Source organism: Chlorocebus sabaeus, chromosome 8 (genome assembly GCF_047675955.1).
Source record: "Chlorocebus sabaeus isolate Y175 chromosome 8, mChlSab1.0.hap1, whole genome shotgun sequence".
In the NCBI taxonomy this organism is placed as follows: domain Eukaryota; kingdom Metazoa; phylum Chordata; class Mammalia; order Primates; family Cercopithecidae; genus Chlorocebus; species Chlorocebus sabaeus.
In genome coordinates, this window is record NC_132911.1 from 3,893,201 (window position 1) to 3,910,584 (window position 17,384).

The 17,384-nt window shown below is 37.7% G+C and overlaps 1 protein-coding gene across 2 annotated transcripts in view; it reads right to left on the minus strand.

Moving 5' to 3' along the window:
* CSMD1 (CUB and Sushi multiple domains 1) overlaps positions 1–17,384 on the minus strand; it is a 1,948,922-nt gene that overhangs the window by 22,419 nt on the left and 1,909,119 nt on the right. For both annotated transcript variants that reach the window (XM_073017922.1, XM_007961594.3), the window contains exons 56-62: positions 15,166–15,339; positions 14,129–14,311; positions 7,596–7,772; positions 6,809–6,988; positions 4,249–4,422; positions 3,499–3,672; positions 2,169–2,242 (exon numbers count right to left, since the gene is read on the minus strand). In XM_073017922.1, coding sequence (XP_072874023.1) covers positions 2,169–2,242; positions 3,499–3,672; positions 4,249–4,422; positions 6,809–6,988; positions 7,596–7,772; positions 14,129–14,311; positions 15,166–15,339 — 1,136 coding nt within the window. The remainder of the gene's footprint in view (positions 1–2,168; positions 2,243–3,498; positions 3,673–4,248; positions 4,423–6,808; positions 6,989–7,595; positions 7,773–14,128; positions 14,312–15,165; positions 15,340–17,384) is intronic.

Here is a 17,384-nt window from a genome sequence, read left to right on the forward strand (position 1 = left end):
TTAAGATTCAATGATGGGAAAGAGTTGACTCAGTTACTCTTGACTGATTGACGATTGATTTAAACTTTAGAGTCAGGGCCTCTCTCTCTTGCCCAGAGTATAGAGTACAGTGGTGCAATCATAGCTCATTGCATCCTTGACCTTCAGGGCTCAAGTGGTCTTCCCATCTCAGCCTTCTGAGTAGCTGTGACTACAGGTGCACCTTAACACACCCAGCTGATTTTTTGTATTCTTTGTAGAAATAGGGTCTTGCTATGTTGCCCAGGCTGTTCTCAAACTCCTAGCCTCAAGTGATTCTCCTGCCAGGGCCTCCCAGAGTGCTAGAATTACAGACGTGAGCCGCTGCTCCCAGCACATTTCCTCTCTGTCAGGAATGGTGTCCATCAGCTCTCCATGCAAGCATGTTTGCAGTTCCAAACAGACCTCCTGGTAAACATGCTGACGTTGTGTGCAAGCATGTTTGCAGTTCCAAACAGACCTCCTGGTAAACATGCTGACGTTGTCAGGAAGGTCGTGGACAACCTGTATCACTTACTGGCAGAAAGAAAATAGAGTCTCCTTCTCAATAAAAAAAATTTTTTAGCAGAATATACCAAGCTACTCTAAATTGATTATCATACACTAACCCTGGAGCTATGGGTTTCGGGGACACGCCTGGCTGGAGAATGGGAGCTAGTCATTTAAGCTGCAAGATTAACATAACCTAACACGGGGACATTTCACACTGAAATGGCTCACTTTGTGTAAGTAATGTTTCAGCATATGGTGCTAAAGAAAACAGACGAAAATCTCATCGGTTACATTAAAATATTCCTAACATTTTACATTAAAATATTCCTAATAAAGGAAGAAAAAAAAAACATTTGGGGAGAGCTGCAGTTCACGGTCTCAATCATGTCCTTAAAAGATGGTGTCTGAGCCTTTTATCAGTAAATCCTGCTGTTGGAGAAAATCTATTATTCACGTTAGTGTAACTGATTGGTTATAAGGAGGGTGAAGGACTTATCCAACCCTGTTAATGTTATATGATAACTATATATTGCTATGTTGCTAAATATAGTCATCATCAACTTTTAATTACTATAAGTTGTACATAGGCAAGTTAAGACTTGCTCAAAGCAATAGTGATCAAAATTTTATTTTTCATAGTGAATCAGTGAGAGCGACAACCATATATAGTATTTTCCAATATTCCTTGACAATTTGGCATTCAATATTTATGTACCTGAAAGTATTTACTTGAAGTTTAAGGCAATATTTGAGACATAATAGAAAACGTGCTAGAGTTAGTATATTAGTTCCCTGTAAGGATCTCCACCGTAGGATGCAAAAGAGCTACAAGGAAATGGCCACTGTATGTCAGAGCGAGAAAAATGGGAATATTTTCGTGCTCATGAGAGATGGGAAAAGTGGCTAAGATGGTTTTTTATTCTTAATTGATGAGATCCCTAACTTGAAGGTAGAATATATATTTAACTTTTGTTTTCAAAGTCATGCAACCAGAGAACAGTGAAGTTATGGCAGTACTTAAGATGGTTAAAACATTTTATTTCAAGCTTCATTACCTTCCACTTTTAGGTATTTCTCCAACATTCACTGAAGTGGTAATGTTCATTTTATTAAAAGTCAAATGAACGTTCCAAAGTGATATTTAGTATGTTAATAATTCATAGAACTTCAAAGCTCATATGGAGAACTAATTTCACAAGTAAGTTTAGACTACGGGGCTAACATACATTTTCTCCTGTTTCTGTCTCTAGAATTTAATATTATTTCCCCACTACATCCAGTCCCAAAGTAGAACCTTTTATGAGTAGCTTATCAGTGACAAGTTACCCCAATGTGAGAATTGCCGTGTGAGTTTAACAAATAATAGAAGCATGAATGATTTCAAATAGAAATTAACATAACAGTTTCTATGTTAATTTCTACTTGAAATTATGCATCATTCCATTATTATCTAGTAAGATACTAGTAAGTATCTATTATCTAGTACACAGTGATTTTGACAGTTAAAAACACATGTAGAAATCCCCTTTGAATGAATTTTATTCAGGTGAATATAACATGAACAAGGTACGATATAAAAAAAGCACTCATATATGTTTAAGTAACAAATATATTTTATATTTCCAGAAAGAAAACATAGTAAATTCATAATGAACTACCTCATAGCCTCTGGAGCTATTCTGTATTCCAAAGTGTGGCGTACCAGGGTCTGGGCAGGTGTTATGAGCAGGATCTGAAATTTGTGATTTAAAAAGAAAACAGGGCACCAGATAGAGTTATTGTGGGAACTCTAACAGCTTTTACTGAAAGGCCTCATGAAATAGAGAAAATTTTGTTTTGAGAAATGTGCAAGATGTTTTTCAGGAAAGTTAAAAATTAAATTGCTACTTTTATCTTCTCTTCAAGACATCTTCTTTGGATGTTAACTTTTAGACTTTAAGTAGTTCAGTATGTTCTTTTTATATAAGAATAAGTACATTTTTTCCATTCTCTGACTTTTTTTTCTATAGAAATATATTTGTTTGGTCAATGACATACTATCTTCAATAATGATCGATCACCATCTTTTTATTAGGATTCAATTAATGACCATCTCATTTGGTTACCCATTACATTATTCTGAATTTCTTTAATTAATTTTCCTCAACATTTCAAAATGAACAATATATTTAATGCTTCAAAATCGAAGCATATGGAAAACCAAGAGTGACATTTTTCAAAAAAGGTAGGACTTGGGTAACCCAGTGGCACTTCAGCTCTCTTATTTGCCGCTCTACAGTTGCCAGTAGAAAAACAAAATAGATAACTTCTTAAAACTTGTTATCTAGAGCAACTAACTTACTAGGGGGAAGAAAAATATTTTTAGTGTAGAGATAGCTACTATATAGCAATAGTTTAAATCAAATGACAGCAAATATTCTAATTAGAAAAAAATGCTTCAGTGACAATATTTCTTTAATACTATCCTTATTTTATACCATTCAATTTCTTAGAAAATAATCAAGACTAATTATTACTTTTTTACTGAAAACTTGTAGAACACCCATTATTCTGCTTAGTAAATCTCAATGAACAAAATTAACACAGTGATAAAACTTGACTCTGCGGCAATAAAACAATAGCAAGACTGTCTCTCTGGTGAGGGCTGCTTTAGAGAATGTTCCTAACTGCACCTTTCCCCTAAACAATGCAATTGGCAGTTAAGGTAGACAGCAGAGACAGTCACTGAAGTTCGAGAACAAAGTCGAGTAGCTGCTTTAGCAGACTTCTGACTTAAACTCCAAACATAGCTTGAATGACTTAAAAGAGGCGGCACATCAGTTTAGCTGATTAGTGTGCAACCCTATTCAGTGCAAAGAATATTACCTTTACAGAAGATTATCTACAGGAACACTATCTATGTAATCACCAATGACCCAATTTCGGAATGAAATGTCCTCATCCCCCAAATACCCGCAAATATCACCAGGGCAGTATTGTAATTATTACCAATGCACGCAGGTTGTATGCCGCTCCACATGCCGTCAGCTTGGCAGATTCTTCTTGAAGATCCCACGAGTATAAATGGAGATTTGCACTGGAAGAAGACTTCGGACTTATAGGTGAAACTTTTCCCACTAAGTCGCCCTTCAGCGGGGATGCCAGGGTCTCCGCAGAACACAGCTATGAAAGATAATCAGGGAGAAGTCAGCCTTCAGTGTCCCTGGATCAGCTTAACGAATTGAGCTTGGTAACTAGTTTCTGTTAAATCTTTAGCTTTAACTATTAAACAAGGAAAAGACTAAAAGGAGGGCAGGCACGGTGGCTCACACCTGTTATCCCAGCACTTTGGGAGGTGGAGGCAGGCTTGAGCTCAGGAGTTCGAGACCAGCCTGGGCAATATGGCGAAACCTCATGTCTACAAAAAGTACAAAAATTAGCTGGGGGTGGCGGCATACACCTGTAGTCCCAGCTACTTGGGAGGCTGAGGTGAAAGGATGGCTTGAGCCCGAGAGATTGAGGCTGCAGTGAGCTATGACTGAACCACTGCGCTCCATCTTGGGCAATAGAGTGAGGCCCTGTCTCAAAAAAGAGACTCTGCCCTTAGGCAACACAGTCTCAAGTTTGAGTTTTTGTGTATTTTAGGGCTATTACTACCCACCAGGAAGGTCCTCAGATTGTAACCTTAGGATGTGCCCTGATTATCTGTCTGTGTTATGGACCTATAGTGGGTGGAACAAATTCTGCTGTAGAACTTACGCAGGCACTGGGGGACCTCTCCTTTCCACACCCCGCGACCTTCACAGGAGAGGATGGCAGAGTGAGAGAGCTGGTAACCGTCCACGCAGCTGTAACTTATGCTGGAGCCCCAGTGGAAGTCAGTCCCCTCCACTGTTCCATTCTGCAAGGGTGGTGGCTGAGGACACAGCACGGCTGTTTTCCAAAGAACAAACAAGATCAACATTCCGGAGCTCCCGCTGCAGCTGTGATGTTCAAATGATTCACATTTTAATTTTACCTGAATTACAAATGACATCTACGTAGGTTTCTTGAAAAACAAATAATAAAAGAATTGCCAAGGAAGACAGTACATCCAAATAATAAACCTTTTTTTAAAGAATATTTCTTCATTAATATAGATCAAGTATATAAAAGCAAAGTCAAGTCAAAACATATAACACTGTAAAAGAAAACAGGATTGAACATGATATTCTCAATATATACAAGGCCAAGAAAGGAAGAAACGTTCTTGTTTAATTTGTGTCTTTTTATGATGGTTCCCAAGGACAACTCGAATGAGGATTTGGTCAGATGACACAAAATTTATAGGCACAGATGGTAAGAATTTTTCCGGCCATCTGTATTTTTTATTTAAAGATGGCATATAGTTTCCAAAAGACAGTCGGTCCATCTATTTACTGAATATATTTTTTTAGAAATGCCTGCACAGTTAAAGAAGATTCTGTAAAATACCATTCACAAGTGTTTCATCACGGCCTTGGAACCTGATGTCTACTTTACGGGGCTGAGAAGCAAGAACAGGGTTTCTAGGGAGGATTTCCCCGAGGGCGATGTCCCCACAGATCCACCTTCCCCACTCCAGAAATTATACTAAAATGCACCCTGGGGGGCAAAAATCCAAAAACCACTGTCTAAAATCCTTCTTCTCTGAAGATACAAAAGCTTCCCTAATTTTGGAAATAAATGGAAGTTTCCAAGTGACCCTGTAGGCAGCAGAAGGCATTACAAGAGAATACCCACCTGCATTTTGTGTGTTCAGGCTCATGCCTTCTCATGTGAGAGAGACATGCCAACACACGCAATTCACAGTTGCACACCCAAAAGTTGGAAATGGATCCTCCTCTCACCACTCCACCTTCTACTGATCTGTTCACTCGTTCAACAAATCCTTCCTGAGACCCCACAGTGAGGGCTGGGGAAAGGCGTGCTCTGGCCCAAGGGAATGTCCAGGGGGAGGCCCCAGTTGGGGGAGACCTGAACTACATGGGGGAATGGGAGGAGACAAGTTCCAGGAGGGACACAGAGAGAAAGAGGTTCCATCTGGTAGGGCCTTGCTGGCCATGGCATTGTTACAAACACAACGGGTGCCAGAAAGAGGATAAACATCTACAAAACCATGCATGAAGTGTTATTTTATTGGCAATTTCCATCATGACCATTTGACCTGAACACTGCCAATACCACTTAGTGCATTTCGTTAAACATTTAGGGTCTGCCGTATAACAGGTGTAGTATTAAGAGTTACAATACAAAGAAGGGAAGGCAATGAGATCCTTTGACTCTACTGGGAGAGGAAAGCAGGATGGTCCAAGAACACGCCCATGTCAGAAGAGAGAGAAAGCAATACTTTTGAGCAACCAGGTCACATTTAAGACTCTGTCACATTTAACCATCTGTCTTGCAGAGCCTGCAGAAGATGATACCTTCTCCGTTAAGCTACTGAGTGTTCTAGCTCTCCCTCTCTCAGTATTTTATTTGTTCCTAGTCTAATAAAGAGGAGAATGCCATCTTCTTATGTTTGACCACTGACAGCTTTCAAGCCCCTCTCTCCCCCTCTTCTTCTTGTCCTTCCTCTTCACCAGCCGATAAGAAAGTCTGGATAGTTCTTCTTTGCTTCTGGTAAATAAACCATCACCATGCAAATCCCTGGCCCTTGCGCAGCCCTCACTCAGCCCTACTCCCTGGTCACTGTAAGAGCCCAGCCCGCTCGCTCACTCTGCTTTGCTGAAGCCACCTTGATGGGCTTGAGCCTGTCTTGATTCACCAGACAGTCCAGTCACATAAGTCACAAACCTCTTCCTGCCTTCTCTGTGAGTGTCATCTTCAGTCTCAGCAACAAAACCCCATGAAACATCACGGTGCTAACACTCTCTACCAATACTTTGCCATTACCAGTTGATTGGTTTGTCTCTCCAACCTGCCTCTAAATTCTTACAATTAGATTCGCCAAGCCATGAACACCTCACTCAGCCAGGGTCACAGGTTTACCCAGGACAGCAAAGCACTGGGGTTCACACACAGACTCTAGGGTGGCAGGACCATCACTGAACCCTGACATCTCCAGTTCCTGGTTTGTGATCCTAAGCCTTTTCCTCTACCTCTCTGTGAGTCAGTTTTTCCATCCGTAAAGCTGAGATTAAAGTATTATAAAAATAAAGTGACTTAATAGTTGCAAATTGGTGTTTAAGAATTCCTAGCCCCTAGAAGGGCTACATAAATGCTTGCAAAATTAAACAAAGCACAATTCAATAAAGACTTCTACACATATCTGTAAAATCCAAAGAGTCACAAAACAAACCTTTGCAGATGGGTTTGCTCTGATTCCATGTGCCATCTTTGGTACAGCGAATAGTGGCAGATGTGACCGGTTCCATGAGATAGCCAGGGTTACACTGATAGCTCACAGTCTGGTTGAAGGTGAAGTCGGTCCCGAACTGGATGCCATTTGCTAGTGTGCCTGGATCCCCACAACTTATAACTAATAAACAGGTAGCAGGAAAGAATCAGAGAAATTAATTTATCATGAAAGGAATTAGTCACCCTTTCTATTCAAGATATTCTCTTTGAACTGCTACTCAAAGTGGTTAAGCAGTGAATTAATAAAGCAATACTACCCTCTGTTTGATGATTTCACTGACCCGCTGTCCGAAGGAACACTTGTATTTTGATAACCACTGATTTCTATTCTGTTGGCAGCTGGCTGTCAGATGCTGCCTTCCACCCCTTGACTAGCCCCTAATTAGGCATGGTGTATAATCAGAAAGATGAAGCCTGCAGTCAGAGAACCAAAGATATTTCTTCTTTGGGTCTGCAGACAACAAAATCTTGACTTTTTTTGGTCTCAATTTTACAATGTTCCACCCAACTGGCCTTTTAAAGGAGCTTCAGCCATACAAATAAGAAAGTGGAAAAAATCTTAAAGTACCTAAGAAATAGAGTCACAATATCACACATAGTTTTCCTTTTTTTTTCCTCTATGAATTAAAAATAAAAAACAGTATAACACCTTAAAGTCAGTTTTGTTTTTGCCCCGCAATGGAGTGAATTTCATAGTAATGAGTTTACCACGATGTCTGGTTACTCACTTGTGCAGTCGGGAGCAGTGCCTGTCCAGGTCCCATTGGCTGTGCAATGCCGCGTCATGAGCCCTGAAGTCTTATAGCCTTCCCAGCAGGCATAGATGACCGAGCTGGAGAACAGAATGCCATCACTACTGACGATCATTCCATTGGTGGGTGTGCCGGGGTTGCCACAGGACACAGCTGTTAGGCAAACAAGAACAGTAACACACACAGCGAGTGACCCAGGATGAAACTGGCAAACAGGAGACCAATGGGTATCCATGCAATAGACTACATATTTACTACAAACCCACAGCACATAATCCTATGGAAGTTCCTTAACATATGTCTTACTATGACTCACATGTTTATTTTATTGAGTAGCTACATATATAAAAATAACCTTTCAATTCATCTTTTCTAAAGTGAATGACTTCTAAACAAATTAAAACACGAGTTAAAGCACCAAAAGTTCAAGGCCTTGTTATTCAGGGATTGAATGTTTTTAATAGCCTTGCTATTTGAGGATTGAATGTTTTTAATGTCATGACAGAATTGTTCTGATTTTAAAAAAAGAATATCTACGATATTAGCAACACAGAAGCATCTTCCTTTATGTAATCACTGTGTTTTTAAAATCTAGGCAATTCAGGTCCTATTTTACATCTCCAGCAGAATTGACTTTGGAAAATAAAGAATGCCTTGGAAATATGAATGGCTGCACTTGAAATGCTTTGTAAAATGATGTCCTCAATATTACCAGATCTAATAGCAGCTGCGTTAATTGGCTTTGACATGATTCAACTTTACATTTCTCTCAAAAGGCTCCTAATGCCACGTACAGGCAATAAAACCTCAATTAACGATGGTCAGTGCAACAGGTCTACACTCTGTGACTATTTTTTATGCTCTTTTGGTCAGCAAACAAAAGCAAGCTCAGCTGCTGCTGGGTATCTTTCACGGTGAACATTTCAATCTATAATTTTTTTTGCCTCTTTTAGTGGAGCCTATTTACCAGAAAGGTTGCTACATTTTCTCCTTAGCACTGTTGCAATAACATACAATAGGCAGGTAAATAAAGGATGTGACCCTTGGCTGGCTTTAATAACAAGAATATGTATCATGAGACTGCCTCTGAGCTGATCAAAATATTTAAAAACACTTTGGCACATTTAATTGATCCAATTTCAAATCTGGCCTGGAGAACAAAGATGTATTTTTCTTAAAAAACATGGAAGAAAACATCCTGCAAAATTTACTTGGCACAGAGAAGTCACTGTACTGGGAGTCGAGGGACTACCCTTCTTATTACATTGAAAGAATGCACTTGTGCTCAGGTTGAACTGGATCTTGTTTGAAAAAATAATACAAAGTGCACATGCTGGTGCTTCCTGGTCCTGTGCCAATGGCAGATGGAAGTATTCAATCATAGCCCTCTTCTCTGATGGCTCATGGTGTGACTTCCAACCCTTTCTAACACAGATCTATTAGTAATTTCCTGGTTGGCATGTGAATTGGGATATATTTACCAATCCAGAAGCAGATAATATTTAAGGCTCTCTAAAACTTGAAAGTTTTATAACTATATTATATATTAAAATTTCATATTGCAATAATTAAGGGTTGGACTATCCAACATATATATATTGTTCATTCAACAAACATATATTCATCACTTACTGTGCAACAGGTACTGTGTAGATATGCTTATGGAAAGCCTGTCACAGAAAGGGATTGCGTTTGGTCCAATTCATAGTTTAACAAATCAAAAGAGGACACTGATGTTATTGTTACATTGTATTCTAATTATATTTGCTATTCAATTGTATGTCCAAATCTTCAAAAGCCACCTATGTAGAACCAGTACCCAAATGAATCAAATAACTGATGAAAAATATTCAATTCGGTTTGTAAGCAATCTAAAGTGTTAGTTAGTTTGCTAATATTGTCAATGAATGAGTACCGTCATAATGCTGTCCTAATATTGGGAAAGTCCCCTCAAATATTGTACTGTGTAAAGTAAAATTCATGATGAGTTTTTTTCTTTGTTTTTCTGGCTGACAAAAACCACTTTCACTCATGGTTATAAGTACGAAAATGACTAGAAGGCAATGTCAACATATCTGCTTTTATATCAATGCAATTATGTAAAATTATAAGAGAGGATTAAGACTAAAACAAAACAATAGATTAAATTTCAAAGAGAGAAAAGAAAAATAAATTAGAAGAGGAAAAATAAACTGGAAGAAGAAAAATAAATTAACCTGTAAGTTTAAACTTTGCCATATTTTCTTTTTCCTGAGTTTATTTTCTTTTGAAACACACTTTATAAAAAGTACATTTTGTTAATGTGACTTCTTCAGCTAAAACGTAATTTTCTTTAACTCAGTATATAATAACATTAAGCTTATTTTAAATATATATTTTTTTTTACAAATAATAGTACTGTTCATTTTACATGAGAAAAAATTGCTGTTAAATTGAGTTAAATAGATGTGAATATTTGCTCATGCAAGTTAAATAAACCTGAGAAATCAATTTAAATTCCTTAAATGTAGTGCCTTTAACCATAAAATGAGTATTATAAAAATACTTATTCCTGGCTGTTACAAATTACCCACCCTATATGTAAAATGCCTAGTTTGAGATCTGATGTATTAGTGGTCACAACCAGTTAGCTTGTAGCTTATGCTATTGTTATTTTCATCATCATCACTTTCTTACTTCTTGAGAAAATGTAGCTTTATCATAATTTCATCTGAAAGAGAATTAAGAGTTCCCTAATACAGCTTAAACTAAATATTTTAGTTATATAATGTAACTTCATGAGATAGATCCATTTGAAATGTCAAGTTTGAACCTATGATTAAAAGACTAGATGGCTAACAAAAGCAAATTTGATGTAATGTGAAGGAAATATATCTGCAATATAAATTCTCTGAGTTGAAGAATTTTAAAAGATGTTTCATTTTTAATTACAATTTCCTCCTCCTTTTTACAATGTATTCTATTTATCTAACTTTCTGTATCTAACTTTTTGACAGGTTTAGAGGACATAATTTCATCAGGTTTGAAATAATCTTAACTAGGGGATTAGTCAAGTCATAGCTAGTCATAGAAGCTACGCTTCCTGGACATGCAGCCACTGGTTACATCCTTTTTCACTGAGAGTAACTCACACTTCAGTGATCTGGACCTGTGATAACAAACAAGGAACAAAATGAAAAGCTACAGATTCTCCAAAATGTATTTCAAATTTTTGCTGCTGCGTGCGTGTGCTCAGTCACTGATTTTATGATTTTTATACATAATTTGTTGCCTTATTGGTTGTAACATATATTGCAGTGGGCTTATTCAGCTTTCCATGATGTCTGTATCATATAATGCAGTTTTAGAAGCAGTGAATTTTGTGGAGCATGGCATATTTGAGAAATATTTTCAGCATTGCAACATTTTATAACTTATTTGCGTATGCAGCTTTTAAGGGCTAAGTTTCCAAGTTTTTTCATAGAAGTATAAATTTCTAACTTTAGAAAGCAAAATACAATTTTAAAAATACTTCGCACTGCCTGAGTTAGATGGATTGGGAAGTGAAACACAATTAAGCTCTCATTCAAATAAATTGATTGATGTGTGCCTTGCTGGACTAGAACTCATACTGTGCCTTCATAGCCCCAAAGAGGGGAGCTTTCTAAGGAAAGACATTGCTCACCCTCAACTGCCATAATTTTGTTCATCTTTTAAGATTTCAAAACTGAAATACTGGAGGTAAATATGATATTGAATGTACAGTCTCAGGTGAATGGTCGTCTTTGATAGAATATTTTTTATTCCACTTTCTGGGAGTGTCAGAGTCTCTGCTCTTCACACACCAAGTTCAGCCTGCAAACCAGGGTTTAGGCTCAATGATTGCATTGAGTATTCTTGAAAACAGAAGGATAGTTCTGGTTTTCATCAGCATCAGATTCTATCTATAAAGTCGGAATAATTGTTCCAGCATTCACTTATTGACATCCAGCCCTCTTTGTAACTATTGAGGAAATATTTTAAATTTCAATTAAAATACTACCAATGATTGATCTTTCAGCCTCTCTTTTCTCAAACAGAGGAGAATTAAGACCCAGAACCAAGACGGTGTGATCACTACAAAGAATCAGGTCTAAAGACAAAATGTCACAACTCACAAACCATGGTGCTTTTCAAAAGTCCTGAATGATAAACGCGACAGATATGTTAAGCTACTGTTAAATGTGATTTAATAGAAATGTTGAAATTTTACTATGGAAATTGTTTTAATTTATTGGCAACATTTGTGTAACACCACACTTTGTTATAATTACAGGATTAAACAAACTTCACAAAAGTATCATAAGCCACTCTTATACACCTTTTAGTCAGATTCACCAACTGTTTACATTTTGCTCACTTTTTCTCTCTCTTTCTCTCTAAATATGTATTTTCTAAAGTATTTGAGTGTAAGTTACAGACATGATGACTCTTTAGAGTTAAATATATCAGTATGTATTTCCTAAGAACAAAGGCATTCTCTTTACATAACCATAACACAATTATTAAAAGTGTGAAATGTAACTTTGATGCAATGTTGTCTCATACACATCCATAATCTAATTTACTTCAAGCTCTTGAACGTATTTTTAATAGTTGCCTTAAGGTCCTGTGTTAGTTCACCACCTAGATCATCTCAGGGTCAGATTCTACTATTTCAGTAACGCCTCTCCTAACTCTGTTGTGCTCGGTGTAGGACCCAATCCAAGACCACACATTGCATGTATCAAATCTCTTACATCTGAAAGAAGCGCTCAGAATGTGTCTTTTCTGAACTTGACATTTCTTCAGGAGCACAGGCAAGCTGATTTGTTGCATGCCCCTAGGGTTTTGGGGGTTTTTATTGCTGCTGCTTCAGGATTCGATTCAGGTTATGCATTTCAGAGGCAATACCAAAGACATGACAGTGTCTCTTTTCAGTGCCTCATATCAGGAACCATAGAAGATCTCCTTGTTAAAATATTGCTGATAATGGTTTATCCCATAGGATTGCACACCTAAAGTACTATATGACAGAGTAGAAAACACTCTGGTTTTTTCTTTGGTGAGAAAACTGCCCTCATGTGCAAATTTTAATACTGAAATCTCTACAAGATGAGAGGGAACTGAAAAAATCTGCATTTGATTAAAAAATGTATATCAATTTATAGTGTCATACTTTAGTCAATAACAAAAGTATGATCCTGCAATTCATCGCTACGGGTAACCATTTCTCACTACTAATCAGTGGTATTTGACCTAAGACAACTTTTGTAGGGCCTAGTCTTAAGATTTACACCACTTTGATTGTGAAGAGGCAATTCAGAGTAAAAAATTATCTTGGATTATGTTTGTTTGCACATATGTGTATGCCTATATTATATACATATATACACATATATAGTCGAAAACAGTCTTTGAGAATAAATATATACACTATGCATGGGCAAATATAATATATAAATATGCAAATATATGCACAATTGTTCATATATTCATATGTAGCATTATTTTATATATGAAATTAATGCTACATAGGTTTATAATATAGATAGATCATATACATATTTTATTTCTATTTATCTATATAGCATGTATAATACAATAAAGGCAGAAGTGGAGACAGGATAGTCAAGTACAAAAAATGAAGATTAAGGAAACGAGTTAATTTATCATAATGATAGTGTGTATGTGAGCTTACTCAAGTTGGTCAAGTTATATGGAAAGTGTTTCATACATACAAAAATACATATGGAATTAATTTGCATAAACTTTTCAGACTCAAAATGTAATTGAGAAGTTTGCTTGTAAAGAATTCCTAACATTTACAGTCCTATCTGTCTGAATTCTAAATCGGGTTTTGAACACCAAATACATGGTTACCATCACCTCTCAGTTCACATTTGCTTGAGGCTACATTTCTGATACACAGTGCGGTGTCTATAACGTGTCCGTGGCAATTCTTACTGTCATTACTGGAGCATAGCACCACTTCCTACGATGCCTCTCAAACATTAGAATCAAGTAGACCCACTCCAAAATGATTCATAGAATAGAACCCCAGATTCCTGTGAAATACAGTGTTCCACACATGGACCACCAATAGATTGGAAATGATGTGTGAATGAAGCCTGCTTCCAGCCTGTGGAAATTCCCATCAACGATCTGCATTGGTCCTACCCGCTGCTCTGGAACCCCACTCACTCACCGCCAGGATCTAGAAAACGCTGACAACACCACATACAGATTACCACTGGGAGAAGATTAGAAGCTTTCATGTTATGAACTTTCAAATAACAAGCATCTGTGTGATGGGACCTGTGGACACTCGGAATACCTTCACGCACCCAGTCATGATTTCTGATGATGCTTTCACAAATATTGGGGGGGAAAGATTTAACTGTATAAATAGTACAAATCCCTATAATTTTTGTAGAATTTTGCCAGCCATTTTAGAATGAGTTGTGTGGTTTTAACTTTCAAGGTAGACCTTAAGGCTTGTGGCTACTCACCCTCACACACCGGCTGCAGTCCTGACCATGACCCATTGAGCAAACACGTGCGTTCAGGGGAGCCCCTTAGCTGGTGCCCCATTTCACAGGAGAAGCGGAGAAGACTCTTTGTCTTAAATTCATCCCCAAGCCGAGACCCATGTGCTGGGGTTCCCGGATCACCACAGAATCCAGGATTATTTCCTATTGAAAATAAACACATATGACAATGCATAATTGTGTTAGACTTGTTTTAAGCAGAGCTGTTACATTTACAGATAATGAAAAGTTGTTGAAATTTGTGTTTGACATGAGTTATGGTTACGCAACATTCTGGCAATCTTGTAAGAAATAATTTCTTTGTGATAGCCCTAAAAATGAAAGAATTTAGGATGTTGCTCCTGTGTTACTAAATTCACAATAGCCTATTCAAATATGATTGTGAGAATAAATGACATTTCCTCTGGAAGGAGGAAAATGCTGGGAATGGTAAATGTATCAAGTCTTCACTGAAAAGGTAGGTACAGAGAGCAAAAGGAAAACGGGGCTTTAGGTAAACTGGGAATGTAAAAAAAAAAAAAAAAAAAGGCAAATGAGAGGCTTAACTCTTCAGAATTGTATCCAGAGAGTTGCTGGTTTGCTGAATTTTAATTGTTTAAGAAACATTCATGAAAAAAATAAAGATAATTTTTTTTCAAAGAGGACCCATGTGGTTAATGATGATAGAGGTGGGGAAAATTAAACACATAAAAAAGAATAAAGAGCAAATAGGGACACACGGAGGCAGGGCCAGCCAGCTTCCTCGCAAATGAGATCCAGACACTCCCGAGAACCCTGGAGGAGAGCATTTAAAGTGATGGTGTCTAACGATTTTGGCGAAGATGAAGACAATATCTATAAGAGAGTTGTATTTGGCTAGAAATGGAATGATAATCATTTCAAATAGATGCATAATTATAGGGCATTTGAAATAACTGTAAATCATCGTTATCTGAAATCATTATTGGAAAGGTTATTTGACGCCTGTAATTCTGTCAGTTCACCTGTAGGCCCCTTACCTGTGCAGTGGGGCAGTGCCCCGCTCCAGTGACTGTCTTCCTGGCACACTCTCGTGTCATTGCCTATGAGACTCTGGCTCCCTCTGCATGAGTAGCGCACGATGGCGCCGTATGTAAACAGCTCTCCAGTCAGGACGGCATTGGCAGGGACCCCTGGGTGTCCGCATGATATAGCTTAAGAAAAAAGAGAAAATAAAACAAATGAGTACATCCTTCCAGTTAAACCACTTTGTATTGGCACATCTCCCATAGAGACACCCATATCGACATCTATTAAATAAAAACACCTAAATATTCTAGTATAGCCCTACAGTTCCCTTATGTAATTTGTGATGAAGACCAATTTTCAGATGACGCTTCCTCCCCTAATTTATTTACTGAAAAGGAGAGGTTCTGTTGATGATGTTTTTGTTTTGTTTTGTTAAGGTAGCTTTGCTTACGGTGGAAATTGACATGTGGATTTTCAAGGAGATAGCTATACTGCCTACATTTTTCCATCGACCCTTAACTATATTCCAAATGAACAGTATTATAGGAAATTTGAGAAAGTAACACGGGTCCATTAAAACTATTTCCACAATTTTTTCAGTTAATATGACAATCATATGCTTTTCTTGGGGACATGATTTTGTCAAATCTGCTTAATCTTCAAGTTCACATGTCTAAGAAAACCATTCTAACCATTTCTCTTTGAATAAGGGGCAGTCTAAGATGGATAAGTAAAATAATAATGCTCAATTATTGATTAATGTATTCTTCAAATTGTTCTGTAAAATCATCTCAGTATTTCCATTCATTTCCTTACAATTATACCAAATCAGGCCCAAACTCTATTTATAAATATCCTTCAAAAAGGCAAATTCTGTAATCCAGATTAATATAGGACAGTGAAGATTTATTTTTCCTTTACTGTACAGTATCAAATGAGGGCTACCAATGGACAAGTTTTTATCTATATGCAAACAGAACTAACTGAATTGAGACTACCAAGGAATTACTCAAAGGTGACCACTTCAGTATCCTAGAGGAATTCCATTCGGTAACGAGACACCCAGAAGGGTTATCAACCAGAGGGGTAGATTTGAATGCCTGGAAGCTACCGCCATCCCCCGAGTCACATCAGCCCTCACTTTCTGTCTTGCATGGACATTGATTCACTGGAGAACTAGATTTTATCCACATAGAGTCCTTAAAAGAAGCCAGTTAGACCTGAAACAGTGAAATGCTGGATCAATGACCATTTCCAGTTGAAATGAAGTTTATATTTTATTTAAATGTTAACCTTCAGTGAAACAATATCACAGCAAAATCAGACACGGAGTTCAGCTGCTCTAGAGCATGGAAAAGCAAAGGCCCCCTCGAGCAAAGTCACAGCAATTCCAGTTGTGAATGACACCAAGCCGAGGGAACTGGCCAGCTAGGAGGAGAGCCAGCTAAACCCCAGCTCCTGAAGATTTGAAGCGCATCAGCATCGGTACGAAAACAAATGGAAGTCTCACACAAGCCAGGGGAGACGCGAAAGAAATGTTCTGGGAAAGACAAAAACAGAACTAAACCAACTTCTATGAAAAATTCCCATGTGTGAAGGCAAAAGGAAGATGAGAATGCAGACATAATTTGATGAAGATCGTAACACATTTATAGATGCAATTTTGTTACATAAGACTGACAATTGTTTTGAAAGTTATCACTGTCTTTCTCCATAGAAATTAATTGTATTGTTAAAGTTAGAATTGGAGATGAGTTTCTGTGTAGATTAGAGGAATGTGAGGGAAACTCAATTGGAGAAAAAAAAAATCTTCAACATTAACCCATTCTCAAAATACACTTCACAATGCTATAACTGAAAAGACAAGAGGCATTATTACCTTTAGTGTGTGTGTGGTAGACCCAATTGATAATGTAATTGCCATTTCCTTCCTTGTTTGTATTTTTTTTTTTTTTTAAGAGATGGGGTCTTGCTCATTGGCCAGGCTGGAGTGCAGTGATGCAATCACAACTCCTGGCCTCGAGTGATCTTCCTACCTCAGCCTCCCAATATGCTGGGACTATAGGCATGTGCCACCATGAACCACTAGTTTTTAATTTTTTATTTTTTGTAGAGATGGAGTCTGGCTAGGTTGTCCAGAACTCCTGGCCTCAAGAGATCCACCTTCCTTGGCCTCCCAAAGTGCTGGGATTACAGGAGTGAGTCACTGCACCTGGCCTCCACTTTCTTT